Source organism: Cydia fagiglandana, chromosome Z, assembly GCF_963556715.1.
Source record: "Cydia fagiglandana chromosome Z, ilCydFagi1.1, whole genome shotgun sequence".
Classification (NCBI taxonomy): Eukaryota; Metazoa; Arthropoda; class Insecta; order Lepidoptera; family Tortricidae; genus Cydia; species Cydia fagiglandana.
This window is the reverse complement of record NC_085959.1, coordinates 35535753-35561066: the sequence shown is the minus strand read 5'-3', so window position 1 is coordinate 35561066 and position 25314 is coordinate 35535753. Positions and strand designations below refer to the sequence as shown.

The 25314-nt window shown below is 38.0% G+C and overlaps 2 protein-coding genes across 3 annotated transcripts in view; one reads left to right on the top strand and one right to left on the bottom strand.

Moving 5' to 3' along the window:
• The window catches only part of LOC134678621 (ras GTPase-activating protein raskol), a 212688-nt gene extending 205928 nt beyond the window's left edge, over positions 1–6760 (bottom strand). The window contains exons 1-2 of the mRNA XM_063537256.1: positions 6629–6760; positions 3232–3480 (exon numbers count right to left, since the gene is read on the bottom strand). Of these exons, the coding sequence (XP_063393326.1) occupies positions 3232–3301 (70 nt within the window). The 5' untranslated portion in view covers positions 3302–3480; positions 6629–6760. The remainder of the gene's footprint in view (positions 1–3231; positions 3481–6628) is intronic.
• Positions 6761–7508: 748 nt separating this feature from the next.
• LOC134678656 (protein ROP) lies at positions 7509–24714 on the top strand. Of its 2 annotated transcripts, none has more exons than XM_063537302.1 (15): positions 7509–7574; positions 8679–8828; positions 10017–10172; positions 10892–10995; positions 11903–12051; positions 12219–12279; positions 13119–13273; positions 13794–13945; positions 15640–15794; positions 16014–16094; positions 19029–19196; positions 19802–19891; positions 20226–20323; positions 20515–20597; positions 21359–24714. In XM_063537302.1, the coding sequence occupies exons 1-15, from the start codon at positions 7547–7549 to the stop codon at positions 21490–21492; spliced, it is 1764 nt and encodes a 587-aa protein (XP_063393372.1). In that variant the 5' UTR covers positions 7509–7546; the 3' UTR covers positions 21493–24714. The 2 variants fall into 2 exon arrangements, with proteins under 2 accessions (XP_063393372.1, XP_063393371.1); XM_063537301.1 differs by lacking the exon at positions 10892–10995 and adding an exon at positions 10488–10591.
• Positions 24715–25314: the final 600 nt, after the last annotated feature.

Sequence of the window (25314 nt, the reverse complement as noted above, 5' to 3'; positions counted from 1 at the left end):
AATAAATGGGATCTGTCTACCCCAGAGTAAAGTATTGTCTCCCTTTATTGAGCACACCGAGTTTTTTTTTGGATACGAGCGCAGCCTACCCAGCAAGGTGGCTACGAAATTATTGGACGTCACTGATGGAGATCTCAACACCGAGGCTCCCAATACTCCCTGACATGGGAAGGCTTGTGCCTTGAAAAATGAGGTTTTCTTAGCCCTAAACGCGCAAAATTGAGTCTTGGTGGGATTGAATTGGACTAGTTTGTCCCGATCCCACATCGAAACCTGACACAGGTTTTTCACGACAATCTAGTATCACAGAACGAGCGATGTTATCACGGCATGTCTTATACAGGGTGGTCCAAACCTTGACGACCATAATTTTTTTAAATTTCTCACGTGTGGGCTATCAGAATATGTACGTTAGCCGACGTTTCGTAGTTTTCGAATTATGATTTTTATTACTTTTAACGTTTGTTAAGAAATTCTGGGGTGAAGATTTAATTAAAAAAAAAAACTATTGAACTTTATTGTTTCTTTTTGTAACATAATCCTTGACCAACGGCGCAGTTGCTAAAACAACAGCATCCTCACTTGGCTGAGTTGAGCTGAGTTCAAGCTTAGATGTTGCCCTTACCTAAATAAATAAAAAATAAATAATGATAAAATACAAGCGATTTCAAGGACTTTTTGTTATTTTAGAAACTGCTAGACCCTAAGTTTTTTTAAAAGGTCAAAAAAGTGATACTTAATAGTCCTAATATTTCAGAGTCGCCGGTCAAAGGAACTGAGGTGGAAAGCTTCCAAATTAGTAATTCATTAAAAAAGTCCTCTTTTGTTATTTCTACTATTATTTTATGGTGTCACTTCCCCATCGCTATTTCATGTTATATGTGCAAATACCACGAACATGTATTAGAAGACATAAAAGCAAAGCAAAGCTCGTAAACTACGAAAAATCGGCTAATCATGGGGTATATACTATATACACCGTGTTTTTTTTTATTTCCGTTAATTTCAAGGGTGCATTCCTGAGCTTAAATCAAGTAATTTTCTCAAAGACACCAATATTCTAATTAACTCCATTTCAGAGATAATCAATAATTTATTTTTTTCCTATAGTGCCTCTACAAGCGTGTACACTTGCCTTAGGGCCGCTTTACATATTGATTAGTGTTTAGAATGAGTTCATACATTTGCTACTAAACTTAAGTACAATCTCAGTCGATCAATGTTCGAAATGACATTGATATGTCATAGATTTCAATTGTTTGGTTGAGTTAAATGTAATGCCTGTGTTACAACAACGCTATATGCTACATTTAATTACTTTTTAAACTCAATTTTTTTGGAAAAAAAATGACAAAAAAAATTTTTTTTTTTAAATTAACTATGCCATTTAGTTATCTAAAACGTACTTAACCATACCCCGAAGTTAACGGAATTCAATAAAAACACGGTGTATATTCTGATAACCCACGACGACGATACTAAAAAAAATTTTTGGACGTCAAGGTTTGGACCATCCTGTATACAGGTTGGCTAAAAAATAACTGCATTTTCCTTGCCAGGGAGATTTTGGGATTACACCTACTGAGCAAGTCGCGAAAAAAAATTTGGCTGTGTCCTACATTTTGGCTGGTCCATTTTCTATGGGAGGTATTTTGCCCATTTTGGCGCCCCCCCTTGGACGGCGCCCGGGGCACGTGCCCCCTCCAACCCCCCCCTAGTTACGCCTCTGGTTGAAATCAAGGGAAACATTTACGATTACCGATCGAAACGCTAAAAATATCTGATAGTTGCTGGGGCGCCAGCGTGCAACATCGAACCGAACCGCACTGTTGTGCCATTTGACAATTAGACCAATAAAGCCTGCGCGTCTACAAATCAAAACCAATTCAAGTCGTAAACTACCACGAACGAGTGTGCCTGTCATCGTTGCCCAAATTTGACCTAATACTTAAATTATAGATAAATTGGTCAACTGAAGCGAAGTTTTATTGTTAGATACCTAGGTAGGTACATCAAATTTTCTTATTAACGGCTTCTATATTATCCAAGAAACCTATATGCCAGAATAATGCGTACGTAGATGTATTCAGTAGAGACTAGATGCATTTTGGTGACAATGCGCCAATACCGATTGAGTCCACACTTTTGATGCAAACAGTCAGTTACTCAGTCAGCACATTGGATTAGCTGACTGATCTTGTAGAATGGAAACGAGGGTACCGAGTGTTTACGTTTAGTAAATTTAGCAAAATACAAGTCATTAAGGAAAATCGACTGATGGTGATGAAATCTCGATCCCAAAGTTTTACAGGGTGAAACCCCAGTAGAAAAAGAAATCGCGAAGGCTTATTCTGAGCTATTTGTAACCCGTATTGATTTTTTTTTTCTTATTTATGTACAAATTACCATGACCTTCTTGACTAGATAGGTACTCAAAGAAAATGATACATAGCATCCTTCTGTTGTTTAGTTGTAGGTAACCAATGATTTTCCTTTTGTCTAAGATTTAGAACGTAACACCTTGTTTTGAAAACGTTCTAAAGAATGTGACCTTTAGCTCTTGCTTGCTCGCCTCACCTACATCTCACTCATTGAGCACTTACGTAAACAGCTCCAAATAGCACGCCGGCCAATGTAGCGTTCGAAATAGAAACTGCACCAATGCGAATCGCGTGTAAGATGTCCTGCAACCCTGAACCCTGAAAACGAAGTCAGGGATGGCCACATTGAGGTTATAAAACGTAAATGGCTACTGTAACCCATGGCTCAAACATGACGAAAAAAGAGAAAATACATAAACAGTAAAGATTTTCATCAAACAATAATAAGTGAAGTATCAAATAATTGACGACATGTGTCCGCTTTATGAACAAGCTGGGTAAAGGCTTCTTTGGATGTAAATATTTAATACTTAAGTTTAATTTGTATTTGATTTGTAACGTTTTACAGTTAATACTTTCCAAATGTTGGTGTGGTGAAAAATGTTGTGTATAAACTAACTATCACTCCAACTCATGCTGTTAAGCCCATACCTAGTTATATCGCAAATGTTCGTAAATCGAAGCAACGACCAGTTTTGAGTATGGAACGTAAATTAATAAAAAAGTGTTGGGTAATTAACAGCTACCTAATGGTAGGCCTATACTTTTGACCGTACCTACTCTTTCAATCTGTTATTTGGTGGTGCTGTGGCCTGTGATTAAAAGTAAAAAGTAATGATAAGCGACTTACCGCATCTGTCTAACCAGCCCTCGGCTCTGCAGGGGAACGGGATCAGCACCCGCTGATCATCGGCCCTCATCTTGCCACTGTCACTTTGTGTCAACAATATGTCACTTCACATTACACTGTTTGTGGCTTGAAAGATTCGCATCCAGACCAAAGTTGTTTAAAAAAACACTGTTTGCTATTTGTCGCCTGTCGACCGGCGCGCGCGTCGCACTGGGTTCTCGCTTCTCGATCGCCACACCTAACTTTCACCTGCCGATAAAAAACGACTATGATAATCACAGATAAATAGCAACGATTGAATTTTAACTAATGATGCAGAAATTGGAGCCCGTCACATAGCTAAGTGGTTTCATGAGAGCGTGACAAACTTTTTCACAAAATTATGCCTATAAATGCCGGCATCTAATAATCGCGGTTATATTATGTCCTATCTAACAGTGCAGCAGTGGTATTTCTCGCGCTACAAACAGCGTTGGTATGGCAAGTTGGCAACTGAGGCCCTACCGCTAAAAAGAAAATTGGAAATTTCTTTACCTGCCTCGCTATTGCTAGAATATGCTAGACAAGAGCGATCGAGAATTGACAGTAATCACTAAGTACTTATATATTTGGTTACCTTTAGTATGCATTCGGGAAAGCGCGAAAATGAAGAGGACTTATAAATTATAGGAACAGTGTTGGCAGACGGACAGAGGAATAAACGCACAGACGAAACTATAAGGATTCCGTTTATGCCATTTTAGTTATGGAACCCTAAAAAACAAGAGATGCATAGGCATAGCGTAGGTAAGGCATAATGTGTGATTCACTTATAATTGAAGGGATGTTTACAAAAACAACATAACTGACTACACTGGTTGACACCTGAAACGAATGTTCTTAAAAAAAGTGTCAACCGCTCTAAGCAGTTATGTTGTTTTTGTAAACATCCCTTCAATTGTTGACCATCTATTGTAGCATGTTTTAAACAAAATAAATGATTTATGATTACGATTATGAAGTACCTGAATTATACATCTAGGTAGGTATTTGCGGGTAAATGAATTGAACTGTGGGGCTTGGTCAATCTGTGTAAGAATGTCCTATAATATATATTTTTTTTTATTTATTAACTTAAGCCGTGAGCACAGAATAAATAATAGTACTAGGTACAGAAGATTCACTTCTCTAACAAAACGCATCTGTTACGATTAGGACAGATATGACCGCTAGGTGGCGACAGGGCCACGCGCGGCTTATGGCTAACCGCCAAAATTGGTGTGGGACGGATGTAAAGGCTCCTCTTCACGTTGGGCCAACGCCAACGAGGGACGCAGCCATGCGGTAGAATGAGATAGCAATATCACTTGCTCCCTCTAACGCATAAATGCATCCCTCGTTGGCGTTGGCGTTGGCCCAACGTGAAGAGGAGCCTTAAAGCGAAATCGCGGAGTGAGCCACGCCTGCCGTGAGAGGGTCTCTAGCGCTTGATCTGGGGGCACGCAGTGCCCCCGCCAAGTCGAGCAAAACAAAGAGGCACGGCCGTACCATCCTTTTCTCGAAGCGATTCAGGTACACCTTACTTAATTCAGCATCCTTAATAATGACTTACAATTAGTTACTAGGTGTGACTGAATTTAGCAAGTAAGCATTGCAATGTTTGCAGTCTCAAGTGTCTCAACGCACTAACTAGTAACATTTTTTTAGAACCCTCATTAGATTGCTAATTAACGACGACGACTGAATTAAGTATATGTAAGGTAAGATATCAAGCGCTTTAGAGTAGTTTTGACCGCCTTAAAAAATGAGGTTCTCAGTTTGGCCCGTATGTTTTGTTCATAACAAATTCATGTGTGTCATGTGTAGTTGCCAAATGTGCCTAGCCTACAAGAGGTTAAGAAGCAGTTACCTTTAGGTATAACTGGTTTTCCACATTAAGTAGGTAATTTTATGTCTACATTTGAGTTTATTATCATTATTATCAAACCAACATAACGATAACGCTTCACAATGGGTAGTTACCTAAGTATCTGTTGTATGTTGTATATTTATCTATGAGATCCACTCAGCGTCTCACTTAACAAAATAAGAACGAAAAACGGAAACTGACAAGAACATTAACGAGCAGAGATTTCTATTAATCCTTTGTTTTGCTGTTTGCGTACCTACCTGTATTTTGCACATATTTTGCTTAATTTGGCCGTAGAAATAGTAATTAGTAGAATACCCGTTATGTCAGTCATTGACATGGGGGCCAATTTATTTATAAAAAAAACCGGCCAAGTGCGAGTCGGACTCGCGTTCCAAGGGTTCCGTACATTACACAATTTTTAACAATGTATTTTATTATGTGAAACGTGAGTGAAATATATGTCTTTAAAAAATCCGTGGGGGTCGGATCAAAAACTAAGTAATTAAGTCCGACTCACGCTTGACTGTACATTTCTAATAGGTTTTCCTGTTATCTATAGGTATAGGCCTATTTTATGTATTTTTTTCAAAATTGTAGTCCCAGTAGTTTCGGAGATAAAGGGCCGAATGGTAAATTTTTGCCTATTTTCTTGAATTACTTCTAAACTGTTTATTCGAAAATTATAAAAAAAAATATCTGAGATCCTTACAATAAGCTCTTTCATTTGATATGTAACACGATATAGTTTGAAAAACTTTATTTTTTAGATTTTCTCATTTACCCCCCAAAAGTGACCCCCATGTTAAAAATTCATTTGTTTACATTACATATCCGTCTTTGGGTCACAAACTTACATATGTGAACCAAATTTCAACTTAATTGGTCCAGTATTTCCGGAGAAAATCGGCTGTGAAAGACGGACAGACAGACAGACATACAGACAGACGCACGAGTGATCCTATAAGGGTTCCGTTTTTTCCTTTTGAGGTACGGAACCCTAAAAACATGCAAGACGGTTAGATAAGTAGATGTATTATGTGCCAGTGACTCACAACAGACAACTAGAACTGCCTCCTCCTAAACATAACGCTTTCCCATTTGCATCAAAGAATATATTAGCATCCTATAGGAATAGGAGACCAGAATTTGTGAGAGCAACCCGAAGCCAATAATTCGGAACAAGCAGTACTTTAAAGAACGACACCTGCTAGGTACCTATTTTATTTTTATTACAAGCTTGAAAAAACTGCTTTTAGCTAAGTACATTTTGCTTATTTTGATAATTAATTCCGCATTTTTACACATACATTAAAATGTACAAACATGTAGGTACAAGTTGTATCACAACGATTACCCCAGTCATCTGAAACCCTACCAACTTACATTTTCATAACATACACATTTCACAAAAAAATTAAATAAGGCTTTTACGTTGATTAATTAATTAGAGAAAGTGTACAACTCGTAATCAAAATACATATAATAATCATATATATATTAGCTCACCGTTTATATCCGTAATGTACGTGAAGGGAACTAGTCACCAAACTTAAAAACAAATAAATATTACGCGCACGTGATTAACACACTCCACCACGCATCGACACATCCGTCTAAGAACACTAACTCATATAAACTGATGATGGTTTAGCCGGCGCCCGTTTGGTACGTGTAGGTGAGGTGACCGATTCACCGATTGGAAAGAAAAGAAAAGGATAGAATGATCGTGCAGAGCACTGGCTTTGCTCACTCTTATTAGCAACGAATGAAAGACCGATATGTTCCATCCCTTTCGTATGGTATTGATCCGACCCTTTTATCTTTTGCTTTGCTTCATTTGAATGATATAATGGAGTGACAAATTAAGCTTTAGAAACTTTATTAACAATATTATGTTTTTATGACAAATAAGAGTGGTCAAAACTGAGGTTTAATAATATTTTTGACATTTACTAAAATTCAAAATGCCGAAGACTATCCGTAGACAATTTTTAAAATGTCAGCAACAACATTTTAATGGGCTCTACAGATGATTGCGATTTATCAACACGACAAAGTGAAATTAAAGTATAGATAGAATGAGGTAAAAGTAGTAAAACTAGTTGTCGCTTATAAATAAAATGGATGTGAAATGTTCCAATTGAAGAAAAATTGTCATTTATGGAGCCGTTTAAGAACTTTGAATAGCAGCAGCAAGTAATAGGCAAACTAACAAAAAAGTGAATGTATATGGCAATTGCCAGAAAAGTATACTTTTTATTATTCATACCCCTATACGTCGAGAAAGATAGCAGTTAATGTTTGACAAAATGTAAAATAATATAATCTAAACAAATTGTCATATCTATAGAGCCCTAAAGTCGCAATCGGCTGTCATCAACTTTCACGTACTGTTGCTGTTAATTCTTTAGTCTGTGATCCAAAATGGCGCTGAAAGCACTTGTCGGGCAAAGTGAGTTAAAAATTATTTAATTTTTATTGATACATGAGTTATTTACGTTTGTATTGTCTGTTAAATATTATATAAATGTAGGTGAATTGTTCTTATATCCAAAAAATATGAGATCGAGGTGTTGTGACACATTCATTGTACAATCTCTTATCGATGACTAATCGCTTGCAACCTAAATTCTTATTTGTTATTTTGTTGTTAAATTTGCAAAAGCAGAAAACGAAATTCATCGAATACTAGTGCTAACTAGAGGTTAGTATTATTTACGCACTACTACTACAGAAAACAAAATTTATCTAAAATTAAGGCTAGTACTAGGAGTTGCATTTTGTCCTTGCACTAGTAATTGTTCTAGTTAGTTCAATTATTGCTGTCCCAACTAGTTGACGGGTATTAAAATTCCATAATTGAATAAAATGCTTTCGCACCTGTGTTGAATAGTATTGATTTTCTTACGTCACTAAGTCGGTGGGATGAGGAGGGTGGCACACGTCACTTGGCGGTCGAGAAGCTTTAGTTGTTTTCGTATAATATCTAGTTCTAGAAATAAGTAGAGTTCATAAGCTCCACTAATGTTTTGTAGGATATATTTATATAGTAAAGCATGCTATACACAGTGTGTACTGTTGATAATGATAACACTATCTACATAATAATATTTACATTAAAAACAACAAAGTAAAATTAGATATTTATTTCCAATGCACTTGTGCATTTCGCTTAATTGTAGTAATACACTACTAATATTGTAATTAGTTTACTGAATATGCAGATAACATGATAAAATATGAAAGGAATAGAAGTTTTAAAAATTGCAATACATTTTTATTACATGAATAAAGTTAGCAATGAAAAGGGCTGATCTGAAAAATAACACTCAAATTAAAAAGTAATAGGTACATGGCACTAAAATGGTTATACTTTTATTGATTTTAATGATTATAATATTATGCAGCATCTTTATTTAATGTGTACTGAAAATTGTAATTATAGGAAATATCCCATGATAGAATTCCGTTTTAACTGCACATATATTGAGCAGGACAATAGGTAGCAGAAAAGAGGTTTATATTCCCATATTGACAGTGTAATTTATGATTGCAGAAATTATGAATGAAGTGATCCGCTACCGCGGACCAAAGGGGAAGGAGTCCCAGCGCATTGACTGGAGAATCCTCATTGTGGATCAACTGTCAATGCGCATGGTCTCCGCCTGCTGCAAAATGCATGACATCTCTGCGGAAGGCATAACATGTAAGTATATAAAAGGATTTGATTGAATTAAACTCCACATCAACTGTTTGCAGTAGATCAATGTAGGCAATGCCCATTTTTTTTCATATCAATCCATTAGAGGCCTGTAGCATTAGGTCATAAGCAAAATATAAATGCTTTATTTATTGGCAATGACTGTCTTTGTAAGTGGGTCTGGGTTTCAGTTCTATGTGATCAAATATTTTTATAATTACAAATACTAAACATTGTATGTGTTTTCTTGTATGTATCTTAAGTATTTATTTTAAAATTTTCATCTCATAAGCTTATATTTTGAGACAAGATCTATTTTATTTATTTAAAAGTAATGTACTTATCCATAGAATGGAATGGAAGTACCAATCACAGTGGAAGTACCAATCACAGTGGACGGGGAAGACATTGAATGGGTAAAATCATACATTTACTTGGGCCAACTCATCTCTATGTCTGATCAAATGCAACAAGAAATGAACAGAAGGGTCACAAATGCATGGAACAGGTTCTGGTCCCTAAAAACCATCATGAAAAATAAAGATTACCGCATCTCAATAAAAAGAAAAGTTTTCAATATGTGTATATTGCCTATACTAACATACGGATGCCAAACCTGGGCCGCAACAGAAAAAATGACACAAAAACTAATAACATGCCAGAGGGGAATGGAGAGAAGCATGTTAGGGTACACAAAAAGAGACAGAAAACGGGCGACGGAAATAAGAGAGATCACAAAATTAGAAGATGTTACTCTAAAATCAAAAACTCTAAAATGGAAGTGGGCGGGCCACATGCTCAGGGAAAAGCAGAAGTGGTCAAACATACTGACTGTGTGGACCCCACGAGACAACATAAAAAGGAAAAGAGGCAGACAATACAAAAGATGGTCAGATGATCTAAGGAAAACTGCGGGTCCACTATGGACACGACTAGCTAGAGACAGAGAGGCATGGAAGGCATTGGAGGAGGCCTTTGTGTCAAAAGGACACGTCGAGCCGACGGTTGCTGCAAACACATGAACAAATAACGAAAACTGTACTAAATATTATCATTAACTGTATGCTCGAAATTAAAGGCTTTGAAATTGAAATTGAATGTACTTATCAAAAGGTTCCTCTTAGGTTGTTCATTATGAATGTTTTAATGTGTATTTAAAAACCTTTTTAACCCCTAATCTTGTACATGTTGCAGTGGTTGAAGACATTCACAAGAAGAGAGAGCCGCTGTGTACCATGGATGGCATCTACCTCATTACTCCGCTGGAGAATTCAGTCCGTGCCTTGATCAATGATTTCTCAGTGGGCAACCGCATCATGTACAAAGCGGCTCATGTATTCTTCACTGAAGGTATACACTCGAATTATTGTTATTTAGATATATTTGTTTATCCACCAGACATAGTGTAAATGAGCTTGTAATATCACTAGTCATGCTTCAAGATGTGGATTTCTTCCCGCTAGTTCTTTTTTCAATTCTAAGTTATTGCCAACCTGTCAAAACGCATTTGCCAACCAATTTACGATCCACATTGCAAGTGACAGTGCCTCACATGCTTTTGTACTAGGTACAGAATATTTGTACGCTTTCACTTGCCCCAAGTAGGAACTAGTGGGAACAAACCAAGATTTTTTGTTTGCACCATCAATATTTTTATTTTTCCAGCTTGCCCTGATGTTCTTTTTGATGAATTATCACGTAGTCGCGTAGCTAAATACATAAAAACACTAAAGGAAATCAACATCGCCTTTGTTCCATATGAACAACAGGTTAGTATTTATATATTATTGAAGGTTTAGCAAGCATGTAAAGTTGTGTATATGTAAACTATGTTTTACGATTTCATTAACAATTTTACAGGTTTGCTAAATTCATTTGTATTTAGGGTAAACAAACTTATTGTTAGCACACTTTAAGTTGCCTTATTTCAAATGGTACTCTCTGTGTGCTGACAAACAGTTAATTTACCTTTTTTCTTGAATAACAATCTTTTTTACTTTTTATTTAATCATATGTACACTAGTATTGAAATGCAAAATATTTGATTATTTTACACGCTGCTAAATTAGTGTGTCCCGAGGAATTATTCAATGAACTCTGCAAGTCATCGGCAGCGAGGAAAATCAAAACGCTTAAGGAAATCAACATTGCATTCTTACCTTACGAGAGTCAGGTGAATACGTAGATGTATGCTTTCAGTATCTATGTTTAGATTATACGAAATTATGTCCTAATGACATTCCATAACGCATTTAAAAACACTTCACCCACAGTAGGGATAAAGGCTGCGCCAGCCTTGACTAGTGAGCAGAACCATGCAAGTTAAACAACAAGAAAAAATATGTTTGACCTGAAAAAAAAATACATATTGAAATTAGTTCTGGGATAGAAATTAATACATTTTAATTTTAATACACTCACATTAAATAATTGGTATGACCTATGGGGGCCGCCCGATATCTCAAAATAAAGATATCTAACCCTATATGGAAACTTCCTATATTACGTGACATTTCTTAACATTTTTTTAAACATGCGCAGCTGTAGTTGTAGTGTTAATTCAACCAAAGTCTTTTGTAAATCACGTGCTATGCCTGGCACAGCCATAAAAGTAAACATTGTCATGAATAAGATAATCGCTTGCACATATCCCAGACTCCTTTTACAACTATAAATCTTCCAAATTATAGGGTGTTCGCTAAAGCCTTGATCTTCGATTGACCACGTAAATTGCGTTATGCGTCACACACAATAGCTTTGATACAAAATATAGTTCTGTAAGCAGTGTCAGCCGCAGGCCAGGGCTGACATCCACCACATACAAGACATCCACCAGACTGAGCATAGTAGCGCTACCCCCTCTGCCACGCATACGGTAATTTTACTCCATGTTCGAGTCGAAAGTGTCTTTGTGTGACGTCCGTGTCAGAACGGACCAATCACGGCACGGAACTTCGCTCACCACGTCCCGCGCACCCCTGCATTTTTGGCATCATCGATTGCATGAAATAGTTGCTCTAAACTCGGTCTAGAGGATTCCTAGTCTATGGCCAGGGCCTAAGATTTCAGGGGTGTTTTAGGTGTTCTCGTTGGACTCGCCAAACACGTTCCAACACATGTACAACCCGAACCACGCGGCGTCCCGCAACGCGAGCATGGAGCGCATCGCGGAGCAGATTGCGACGCTCTGCGCCACGCTCGGAGAGTATCCCTCCGTCAGATACCGCAGGTGGGTTGATTGATGTCTTCTTCCTTAGTTCATTATGGTTGAAGACCGTGATTGAAACCAAGCCTGTATACAAACCTGGAGCTTAATTTTCATCATTCATCTTCTGACCAGGTGCTTAAGCAAGTTATAGAAATAGAAATGAAAATGTATTCGTTTTTTTTTAACAGTGACGGCGAGCGCAACGTCGAGCTTGCTCAACTCATCCAGCAGAAACTTGATGCATACAAAGTAAGTAAAGGAACATAGCGACATGATTATGAATTACTCCAGAAAAAAAGGAATGATCAATTTTAAAGTTCAATTTTTGCCTTTGTATTATTAAATTTGTCGAGTTACGTTAACTTGTTACAATTACCAATAACTGTTCAAGGAGTTCAAAATCAATGTTAAAAGCATCAAACACCAGATGTCAATTAGGAAATGCAACTGAATTTGAACTGCCTGTTTTAAGTCTGTTCAAATTCCGTAATAAACTTTACCCCAAACGGTGACTAATGCAAATATCTGTCTAAAAACATAGCCGTTGGAAGTAGGTCGCAGAATAACTTAAGTTCTGCTAGTTCTGTTATCTGCGCCCATTACTCGCATTGTGTTTACGGCTCTTTGTCAACTTGCACTCGGCCGCGACCGCTTTGTACTGATCGCCGGATAAACGTTTTGTACACTTTGTACAAATAAAGTAACCCATGTTTTAGACTTTATGTTAACGAAGTAAAGTATAAAATTCGGACAGTATTCTGCCTTACTTTCCATTAAGACTACTCAAAACATTATTCAGTTTTTAGTACTGTTCAATATCTTTTCACACAAAAAAATGCGGCAAATTTAAAAAATGTAGGCGCGAAGGGTAATCGTCGTATAGAAAATATTTATTTCTACACGACGCTTTTTCTACTGACAAACGTGTTTGCCCGGCTATATTAAATTTAGTACTGAAGACATTGTTTGCTGGCCCGATGTTGAGTCTGGCTTAAGGTGTTGGCTTAAGGCTTAAGGTGATTCGATGGCTTAAGGTGTTGTTCGTTTCCTTATAAAGTGGTCTTTACTCATTCGTATTGTGGTCGTAGGCTGACGAGCCGACCATGGGCGAGGGGCCGGAGAAGGCTCGCTCGCAGCTGCTGGTGCTCGACCGCGGCTTCGACTGCGTGTCGCCGCTGCTGCACGAGCTCACGCTGCAGGCCATGGCCTACGACCTGCTGCCCATCGAGAACGATGTCTACAAGTGAGTGTTCTCAGAGGGCATACCGCGAACCACGTTCGATGTGTTGCCTCTCTGTCGCCCTTGTAATTTCGTACGTAAGTGTGACAGGGAGACAACGTGGTTCGCGGTAGGCCCTCTGTTTACAGTCGTGGACGGGATTTCTGTGTTCATCACGTTAGAGCGTGAAACATTGTCCGATACCTGATGTTAGATGATGTTTGGAGAAAAACACTTCTTAAAAGTTTTCACAGGCAATAAAATATGACATTGATGCATCAAGGCGGTTTGTTAACAAGGACCTACCGGGAAACGCGAAAATCGACCTTTAGTTATCTGCTGCTTTATCGCTCTCAGATGCAAGAGTGATAGAGAGGTTAGATAACGAAATGTATTATGACGAATAGTGGTAGTGGCGCCTCCTACGCAGAGTTTCGCGTAATATTCCCTATTGAATTAATACACCTATAAAACGATACTTTTGTACTGTAACTTCCTTGTGGTCGTATCCGACATCCGATTCTAACAGTGTCACTATGACCAGGTACGAAGCATCCCAGGGGCAGATGAAGGAGGTACTCCTGGACGAGAACGACGAGCTGTGGGTGGAGCTGCGCCACCAGCACATCGCCGTCGTCTCCACCTCCGTCACCAAGAACCTCAAGAAGTTCACCGAGTCCAAGCGCATGGGTGGAGGTAGCTATTCTATACACATTCTTTTGTACTATAGAGAGCGTGCGTGAACTGTACACAGCCAGGCGTGGCTCACTCCGCGATTTCGTCGCTTTGCAACAGGTACGTAGGTTGCCCTGAAAGTTTCGGGAATTGCATACTTAGGAACGTATATTTGACATGTGTTATACCTCTTTGTTACAAGCATAGTCTCATTATTCGAAAACACTGGCCACTTAGAAAAAAAAAACAATGTTCTATTTTCAATTGTTTTTTAAAGTCGTTGAGTCGCTGGTGAAAATGGAGCTGTCCCGCGAAAGTTTTAGAGCAATGATTTATTATGACTTTAAAAGTGGATTAACACAACAACAATGTGGAGACCGATTGACTATTGCTTTTAGTAGTGAAGCACCTTCGAAGACGACAATATACAGGTGGTATTCGGAATTTCAACGTGGCCGTGTGTCTCTTGCGGATGACGTACGTGAGGGTCGACCGAAAACTGCCGTTACCGATCAAAACATCGATGTTGTTCGCCAACTGATAAAAGAAGATAGGCATGTTACATATCGGGAAATTCAGGAGACTTTAGGCATTGGAATGAGTCAGGTACAAGTTATTTTACAGCAAGAGTTGGGCGTGCGGAAGTTGTTTTCCCGGTGGATTCCTCACTTGTTATCTGACGACCAGAAAACGGTCCGTGTCAATTGGTGCCACAAAACCCTAAAAAGATTTAATGGAGGAAGCTCAACTGCCGTTTTTAGTATTGTGTCAGGTGACGAGTCATGGATTTACGCATATGAGCCTGAATCCAAAAACCAATCTCGAGTATGGGTTTACGAAGACGAGCCGAAGCCAACAAAAGTTGTTCGTTCTCGCAGCACGATCAAAAAAATGGTAGCCACGTTTGTCTCCAAATCGGGTCACGTGGCGACTATTGCTCTTGAAGATCGAAGAACTGTCAATGCCGATTGGTATATAGGCGTTTGTTTACCGATTGTTTTTGCTGAACTGCGAAAAAATAACCCTAACCGCCGTATTATACTACACCATGATAATGCCAGCCCTCATACTGCTCAGAAAACAAACGACTATCTGAAGGGCGAAAAAGTCGAATTACTGGACCATCCTCCGTACAGCCCCGACCTAAGTCCCAACGATTTTTTTACTTTCCCGAAAATAAAGAATCGGTTGCGTGGTCAGCGTTTTCAGACCGCGGAAGAAGCAGTCCACGCTTATAAAATGGCCATTTCGTCAACCCCCAGTTCAGAGTTCAATAACTGTTTTGAAAACTGGTTTCAGAGAATGAAAAAGTGCATTAAACACAAAGGAGAATACTTTGAAAAACAATAAAAGTACTTTTATTTCATTTAAACGCGTATTTTTTCCAATTCCCGAAACTTTCAGGGCAACCTACGTAGCTACAAGTACATCCGTTCCACACCAATTTTGGTGGCTAGCCATTAGCCGCGCGTGGCGCTGTCGCCACCTAGTGGTCATATGCCTGCTTATTGGAAAATAATATGCTGAAATTGGTTACAATTACAACTATGTATTTTAATACCGGATAGATGCTTCCGATTGTAAAATAGATTGAAAAGTTTTACGGAAAGGAAGCGAATACTCTGTCTATGATATCAACATGACGTACTTTATTAAGATAATTTATTACATTTAAACTTTAAAATTCGGTCATTTATTAATGATTTTATAACCAGGCGACAAGCAGTCCATGCGAGATCTGTCCCAGATGATAAAGAAGATGCCCCAGTACCAGAAGGAATTGTCAAAATACGCGACCCATCTCCGCCTCGCCGAAGACTGCATGAAGGCCTACCAGGGCTACGTCGACAAGCTATGCAAAGTGGAGCAGGTAATCACCATTTTACAAGCTTTTTCTGGCAATATGAATAACTGGTTCTACTTTGACCTGTATCAATACAACACGTATTACTTTGAAGCGTAGCTAAACTAGATGAACATAAACTTACTTCATTGAATTACCTAATGCACTCTCATTTTCAACAAAAATAAAACAAAAAACCTCATAATTATGTATGTATGTATTTGAATTATGATCTGCTGGTTACAGGATCTGGCCATGGGCACTGACGCGGAGGGCGAGAAGATCAAAGACCACATGAGGAGCATCGTGCCAGTTCTGCTTGATCAGGTAAATAGTGTACCATGATACTATAAGTACATAATGTGAATTTTAACGAAAACATTTTGTATGCTACATAAAACGAGACAGTTGATTTGACAAAGGAGAAATAAATCTAGTTAGGATTTTGTGTACATTATAGTTCGTTTTTTTTAGCATTAGATAGAACTCCACAGAAGTAAGCGTACAGTTTTTATCAGGCTATTAAATTGTTAATAATTATTGAATTATCTAATGTAGCACGGTCAATACATATAATTTACTTCAAATTATTACCGCTAAAAGTGCCGGATTTGGAACCACAAGCTTACTTCTGCGAAGTTCTTTCTAATGCTAAAAAAAACGAACTATAAAACATAAAATTAAGTGGACCCGAAAACTGTAGGGAGTCGGTGGCGCAGGTGTCCCGCTTGATGACGTCATCAATATGCAGGCAGAATCTGGTGGTATAAAAATAAAATTTTAGAATTTAATCTTGTCACAGTTACGAATTGAAATAAAATTAATATGTGTAACAATTTACCTATACTTCTCGTTATCGAAATGAAAAGCAGATGAAACCGATAGACGTCAACATAAACCTTCGTGTTAAATTGAAATCACACTCGAACACACACATACACACTTATTCAATCGCAATTCATATACTAATGTACTATACTATCTTGTCTTGAGTTGGGATACCTTTTATATAAATTTGTATTTATTTTCCAATTTGTTTATTTTTAATAGATTTACTTGCCAAGCGACTTCTTTTTTTACTTATATTTTTGTTGATTTTTTATACTTAATTGCTATTTTTATAGGTTTAATAAAGACAAATGATATTATTATGCAAATGTTTTCAAGATTTAGTTCTACTTTCTATGAATGTAATAGCTATGCATATATTTTCAATGAATAAATTTTTTATTACAAGTTATCACCTAGTTGACTTGCAGCCTATACCTGACATTGACACTGCGTCAATAAACGAGGAAAATCTGTGCTGCCTCCAACACTTCACGCAAACTTCTTATACAAACTGCTATGGATAGTTTCACCAACTACATTACATTGTTTTTTAGCAGTGCCTACTTGACATACCTGAACCTATGGTTGGATCAAAACTTTGTATATGCATGGCTTCAGTAGCAAAAACATAACTACATCCAAAAAATTCCAATAATTTCTTAATCTGTGTATATGTTTTGAATCATTGCATCGCTATGTTTAGCGAACGACATGCCAAGCTTTTCTTGTCCAAGTCCCCCTAAACTGTATGAAACAAAACATATTATCCTTTAATTTATGCCTTATCCTTTATGCTATTTGCGGTTTCTTTTATAATCAACATTATATGAATTCTGCGCATACGCATATAAAATATGTTCGACTTGCAATGTTAATGCTACCTACCCATGCTATACCCAATGTTATACCCACTGCAATGCAATCTGTCGGCAATCTTTTAACAAAAACCAACTGTTAAGCGAATGATGCAAGTCCAGTGTGAAACATAATGATTCAAATGCTAGCTGTTTTGCGAGAGCAAGATTAATCTTATTTTTCCTCTGTGTATGGTAATAAGAGTAGGCCGCCCTAAACTAAAAATGAATTCTATTCACCTATAAACAAAATTCATTTTAGTATAAGGATTCAATAACTAGCCACCTTATTGATTCGGTCAAATTGTGTTTTTTGTAAAACTAATTATAGCCAGCATTCTATGAATGTAGTATGATACCTTTGGGTATGGTGCTTTACGCACACTAGCGTCCCTCCCCCTCCCCCTGACGCAACCCCCCCTTTTAGCTTGAAATATGTCCCGGTTGAGAGTGTTTTTTGTTTTTTGGGGAAAGTATACAATATAGGAAAAAAGTGTCAATGAAAGAAATGTTCCCTATTAAATTCTTAACAAAAAAGGTCATATTCATTTTTTTGATACGACGCACCATATTGATGTTTTAGCTAAAAGCTTTTGTGTAAAATTTATTAAGGATTATTTCTTACCTTGACACTTTTTTCCTAACTCTAATACTTTTCTCAAAAATAAAAATACCGTAAACCGGGACATATTTCAAGCTAAAAGGGGGGGTTGCGTCAGGGGGAGGGGGAGGGACGCTAGTGTGCGTAAAGCACCATACCCAAAGGTATCATACTACATTCATTGAATGCTGGCTATAATTTGTTTTTCTTGCCCATACATTAGAACATAATTTAACCGAATCATATACTAAAATGAATTCTATGTATAGGTGAATAGAATTCATTTTTATTTAGGGCGGCCAGTTACTCGCGAATTACCCTACATATTACACAATATGATTCCACTATACAGCCGTTGCCAAATTTGATATGCTAATAAGGGCAAGTGCTTTAGAAAATAATTTTGCTGCAGCATGTTTTATAATTTTTTTTCCTTAGCCTATTCAGGTTTCCCACTGCTGGGCAGAGGCCTCCCCTCGTTTTCTCCACTCGACCCTGTTATCTAATATTCCGTTCAATTTTCTTGACTGACTTTCTTTTCATATGTAATTTACCAATAGGGAATGTTACGCAAAACCCTGTGTAGGGGACGCCAGTAGCACACACTGTAAACAAATCGCCTTGATGCATCAATGTCATATTTATTCGTCACAAATAATCTGTGAAAACTTGTCAAAAAACTGTTTAAGGCATACAGGCAAGTTACTTTATGGTTTACGGTTTGTGCTTGTGCTGCCTCTGGCGGCAGAACATTGCAGTATTTCTCCCTATTAAACAGACATTAAATAGCTTATAACATAACAATCCTGTTACGACAAGATACTTATACAGTGCCACCTTCTTCAACTTACTGACACAATATTTCGAACTATTCCCTTATTTATAATGTATATAAAACCAGTGCTCGATTTAAAAATTGTTACAATCCGTTTGAATAAGTAAGTATTGGTATATACGAGTAATATTCGCTTGCAGTCGGTGGACAACAACAACAAAATGCGCATCATCGCCCTGTACATCATGTCCAAGAACGGCATCTCCGAGGAGAACCTCAACAAGCTGGTGTCGCACGCGCAGCTCGAGCAGTCCGACAAGCAGACGCTGCTCAACCTCGCCTACCTAGGGCTCAACGTCGTCGTCGATGTAAGTATATGCTTGAATGGAACATAAGAGTACGTATTTGATATGCATCGTACAGAATAACACTGTACCGTTAAGGTCTATGCACACCGGATGCGTGTGCTTAAGCGTGCACGTGCGCGGCTCCAACATTTTAGCACACGCGCACGAGCACGGCTACGCACACGCAGCCGGTGTAGCCTAGCCTTTATCATCGTAGCTCGGACAGGTTACCACTGTGACCTCATGGCAAGGGTACGGAATATATAACAATGGGAAATGTAGGAGCCCCACTGTGAATAAAACAACCGATGTATGTGAGTTGTACCATCGCTCACACTGCTAACTCTGTACATTGGTGGGCCTTATGCCTTTTGTGATAAGGTCCACCGATGTACAGTTAGGAGTGTTGCTGTTCGTACGACAGCTGCAGAGTCCAGAGGCTCTGCAGAGTTGCAAATTCCTCATGACAAGGGGCCACTGAATAAATAATATAGTATAGATGTTAGAAAAACGACTGGCATAGTGCAGTAACTGGCATCATCAATAGCTTGCAGGCTGATTGGGCTTGAAAAGCAGCTGCGGTAGAATGAATTATTGTACACATATTTGTTTTTACATTATCACAGGGCAACAGGAAAAAGCAATACCAGGTGACGAGGAAAGAGAGGATAACGGAACAAACATACCAGATGTCACGATGGACGCCTGTCATGAAAGTAAGTATGATCCGCATTTTCATAATTTACACACGATAGGATTTGGAGCCATCTATGGATAAAACTTCACACACAAACGAAAGGTACCGGCGCTAAAAATACTCAGTTCTTCGGCTTGCCGCTTTCAAACTGTAACACCTTTATAAGTGTGAATGGCTCAAATACTGCGTCTTTGTTTGCTAGTATCATAGACCAAACTACAAGTTCATACTAAATATAAAAAAATAAAACATGAAAATAACGATGGACCTTCTTTGATGCAGGTTACTACCTTGTACAAGTACCGTTTCATAGATAAATATCAAATATTCCACGTACGCTTATCTCCCCGCAGGACATCATCGAAGACGCCATTGAAGACAAGCTCGACCAGCGCCACTTCCCGTACCTGGCGGGCCGCGCTCAGACCTCGGGATACCAGGCGCCCACCAGGTAAACCTATCATTCTTGGCTCCGACCATCACATGTACCTTTTAATAGCTTGGGTAGCCTCCTCCCACCCCGTCCCCAATACAAGGATTTTATTGAAACGGAATAATGTAAAGAAGGGAAATTTCCAGAAAGTCGATTCGTAATACGCCAAAGGCATTTCAACTGTAACACTCGATTTTGTTTGTTATCAGTGTTCGCTACGGTCACTGGCATAAGGACAAGGCGCAGCAAACTGTCAAGAACGTTCCTCGTCTCATTGTCTTCGTCGTTGGAGGTAAGAGATTTTATTTTAGAATGCAACTTGTTAGGATAGTCGTACGTAGTATAACCTCGAAGAACGAGTAATGTTTAATAATAATATGAGTAATATTATGATGATTTAAGGATGTTTTAGTTTAAAACGTCACTTAACTAGGCGGCGGACGGACCGGGCGGCGCGAGCGGTGGTTCACGCGGCTCGGAGAGCGCCGCCCGGTTCCGATCAAAATCTATAGACTTGAATGTACCGGATTCGCGCGGTCGTCCATTTTCCTTTTAAGCCAAATTTACCATTTTGTCTATTTTTGAAGAAATAAAGTTGATGTGAAATCTTTTGTAGTGTTTATCTATAAACTACCTATTTGTAATTATCATTATTATTTAACTTTTATAGTTAATACTCGGTCTAATAAAAAATGAATCTTTGACTTTTACGTGTCTGGATTTAAAACCGACGAATTTACTTATCCTGTTGAGAAATAATGTAGTCCAATGCAGCTGCATGATGTGGTCTGCTTTGTGGCAATATCGTAAAAAGTAAGCCCAAATTGTTTATTTCTCAGATGTGAGAATAAAAAAAATCTAAACGTCCAAGATCTCACTGATAGCACTTAATCAAATTCGAACAATCGAATGTAATAGGTATTGTCTGTTATTTTTTAGAAGTACATATGTACAAATGTTATTATTAAGCCACGATTAAATATCGCATCATACGAGCACAATGACTCCGTAGGCAGGGTCGCGCAAGTTATCAATCACATCGTTTTGTTTCAGGCGTTTGCTTCTCCGAGATCCGCTGCGCGTACGAGGTGACCGCCGCTCTCAAGAACTGGGAGGTTATCATCGGCTCCTCCCACATCCTCACTCCAGACAACTTCTTGTCCGACCTCAACTCTCTCACCGCCTAACTTTAACTCAATGTGACATCACCAAACGTCAACTCACAGCTACAAGTCTAACTTGCCCGTCTACCCTTGTCTCGGCAATGAAGCGTCGGCGGACGGGCTCTTCAGACATTTTGGATCACGGAGATGCAGTCTTTTGACACGTTTATTAAACATTTATTGATATATTACCGTATTGCGCGTTCGCTTAACATATAGTGAAATATTCAGCAATAAAGTAACTAAAAGAATTAAACAAACTGCAATCAAGCGAAAAGTCGAGAAACTAAGACAGAAACGAAATATTGTGCTAATGATAATTACGGGCATCAGTTTTATATAAATGAACTGGTGCTGTCACTTTGTGTCTCCGGCTTCGTTTCTGTCATAGACGTCATATGTGTTAGTAATTGTCGTAATGGCGATATTTTCTGAGGTAGCCGTAGTATTCCGCTAGCTAATTCTTCAGCAGTGTGAAGTGCCCGTACCGTAGTGAAAGGCTAGATGCACCTCAATGTGATACCGAACAATGGCGCTGCGTAGGAGTAGGCGCCCGTCGATGCGGGCTAATAGATTATATAGCACTCGTGTAAAACTTCAGTGAATATGTTTAATGTTTGTACAAATTTCCATATTTTATATTGTTTAATTATTTGTTGTTTAAATTAAGTTGTTAAAAAAGTATCGCGTTCCCGCGCATATGTAAAATATGTTTAAGATGAGTTATATTTGCAAAAATCAGAAGTATTTAATATTGGTTACTTTATATTTGTATTAATTATTCGAGATTAAAATACAAAACGTAACCTTTATATGAATCCGTGTCTGTCTCAATATTTTTTCTTAACTCTTTAGTACTCGGACATTGCGATATAAAAAAATGTGATTACGAAAAGTAGTTATCTCGGTAGGTATATAGGTGTTTTTAAGTTTGTTTATGACAGAAGATTGGTTGCTGTTTTATCTACTAAATTGTTAAGAAAAATGGTACATGCGCGTAGCACCCGTTCAAGACCGACAAAATACTAGAATATTATTAGTACAATGAATAAATGCGTTTATCATTGTTTCGCTATATTACTCTTCAGCTTTTTTTTGATGAATCGTGTAGATTTAACGTCGAACAAAAATTATATAAAGATTGTATTAAGCTAAGTATAGTCAGTGTAATATCCGCATGAGTTGTCAAACCGACGACAAACGATGATAGGTATGAATGACGTTCATACCTATTTCAAATAAAATTAATGGAAAAAATTGCGTATATATACTTTACGTATTAAATGTCAAGAAACAAACACTCGTATGTTGCAGATTACGAGCATCTATTTGTCTGTTTCATATATTAATATTTCGACATGAAGATAGGGATATAACTGTTAACATTGCTTCTTCATAATTTAATGCCAAATTTAATAAAAAGATCTTATAGCGTGTTTACATTAGGTCGACTGTCGTAGCAGGCATCGGCCCAGTATAAATATGGTCTTACACCTGCCGTTACAACACCGCGCGGATTTGTAACCAGACTAACACAGCGCACCGGCAGGCGCTGGCAACTAATAGGGTTAAAACGGCCAATTGCCACACCAGAGGCTCCTGCGCCTTGGGCTTAGGCCCAGAGGCGCAGGCGATATTACGGGCTGAATTGGTTTTGGACTCTGTACCTTGATGCATTTATGGAAATCTGGACATCTCGAGGCTCCGACAGTCGCGAATTTAACCCTTCGGTTCGGACGACCCAAAACTCGAGTGTTTTATTCGAGTTTCGAAATAAATATAATTCTTATTTGAACACTTCCCAGTTTTATGGTGTTATTAATCGTTAATAGTCTTTCCTGTTGTTTTGAAATAAACCAGTCGGCTCTTCGTAAAGAGCTTCTATATTTTAACCCCATTTGGTGCCGGCCATCAGTGTTGTATTTTATATATAGGGTTTCACTAGTGATAATTCTCTATAATGGTTACTCTTTAACGATTAAAGTTGTTACTGTCTTGACGTCGCCTTTATTAATGACTTCAAATTGTCTACATTCCAACTTCTGATTGTCTAGGAGTTAATCTTTCACGCACTTGTGCTTATTCATTCTTCCACACTGTATTGTATAGTTGATAAATTACGTTACGACAGTTAGTTCATTTTTAACAAATAAGTATAGAGTACTTTAAAATACAAAATTCCAGACCCGTGCATAGGATTTGGTTATGCTAGGGCCCGTTCGTGTGTCGTTTGATTGCTTTTTGCGTAGAATTCGGGCCCAGCCTAAACTCCTCGCTACGGGACTGGATGGCTAACACTTTGGGCGTCGACCTTGGAACACGGATGGCATTGATGCTCCGGTAATACACCAAACGTGATATAATGTTGTTAATTTAAGCTCTGGTTCTATATCCTATTCGAGTTAAGCTTAGAAATAAATATAAAGAGTACAGCAATAATAAAAGTATAAAAAAATTGTATAAGGCAGTGTTGACGGATTATATCACGTAAATCGTGTAATTGCCCTTTACAGAATTCGTGGTCACGAGATAGATACAGAGAGACATAGTTTTCTCTGTCGAATTACAATGGTGTCAACGTGAAAGGCCATATTTGGCGCTCAAAAGGTTACTCGTTGGAATCTGCGGTCGATATATTTAATCAATCACTTGAGTACCGGTATTAAATTCGACTAGTCGTATTATATGTAATTGGACGTGTTTACATTACCTTAAATATATTTACCGATGTTAATTACTTGCTGGAACCATCTAAATCTAAAAAATTATCAGCTGTATGATCAAGGGCAAAACCATAAAACGTCTAAAAAAAATTCGCCTGGCAAGGATTTAACGCCAAGCTAGAAGTGACGGCTATGCATCATTAGGATGATATGATTTTACTCTTGGTTATACAACTAGTACTAAATTAAGTGCAACAAATTATAAGTACTAGTTTACTGAAATACATATGCTTAATCAGTCGTATCGTAGTTGAGATGTTTAACCAAAAAAAATAGTTAAACTCAAAAGTATAGAACTTAATTCATTTAACATTATATATATGTTAAACAGATTAAGTTGTACACTTACAATCATAGCATTTTCTAGTAAGTATACCTATCAATATAAAATACTATTTTTTCGAAATAGATGAAACATTCACATTTTAATATATACATATAACTAGACAACTTTATAATAGCAACATACTTCATTATCAGTATTAAAGTGTTGAAACGTTTATTAAATTATTTAATCGTCTAATCAGGTGTTTTATTGTTCAGTGAGGTCACCTTGTCTCTGGAGCTAGCTCCGGGGTTATCGCGGGTGCTTTGTGACTGCTTAACATTTACTACAGGGCCCAAGCGAGTCCAATGCTTAGACAACCAGTGCTACTGTAGACTCAAGATCGAGATATAACCCAACCTACGAGTTTGCCTACAGTCTACAAGACGCATAACTGCGATTGAGGTTGGCCATACAAGAGCAAAGCTCAATGTATCTAAAGTCGACGTCAAAGATATGTTTACACTTTTGCACCTTTCTCTTATGTATTAAAGCAAAAAATATTTTCAAAGTCGACTGTACGAATCGCATCAAACGTCGGGACGCGGCTTTTATTTTGGGCCATGAACAATTTGAACCGTCCGAAGTAGTAGAAGAGTACGAAACACCCTGACGTCTGCGTGATTTAGCGACCACTGACAAATGGGATAATTACTATTGTACAAAACCTTTGAATTTCTTAGAATTTAGTGAAATGTGGCCCCACTCCAGTCTTTTCGTGTGAACACTGATAGGTTAGACAGTTTGTAATCCGGGATCGCTCTCGCTGGTTCACTAAAACGTTCGACTCGCATGTGC

Excerpts from the sequence above, each read along its gene's own strand:
- LOC134678656 (XM_063537302.1), top strand. The coding sequence starts at position 7,547 with ATGGCGCTGAAAGCACTTGTCGGGCAAA. Across the intron at positions 13,274-13,793 it reads ATCGAGAACGATGTCTACAA|GTACGAAGCATCCCAGGGGC; the intron begins GTGAGTGTTCTC and ends CACTATGACCAG. Across the intron at positions 19,892-20,225 it reads GATGGACGCCTGTCATGAAA|GACATCATCGAAGACGCCAT; the intron begins GTAAGTATGATC and ends ATCTCCCCGCAG.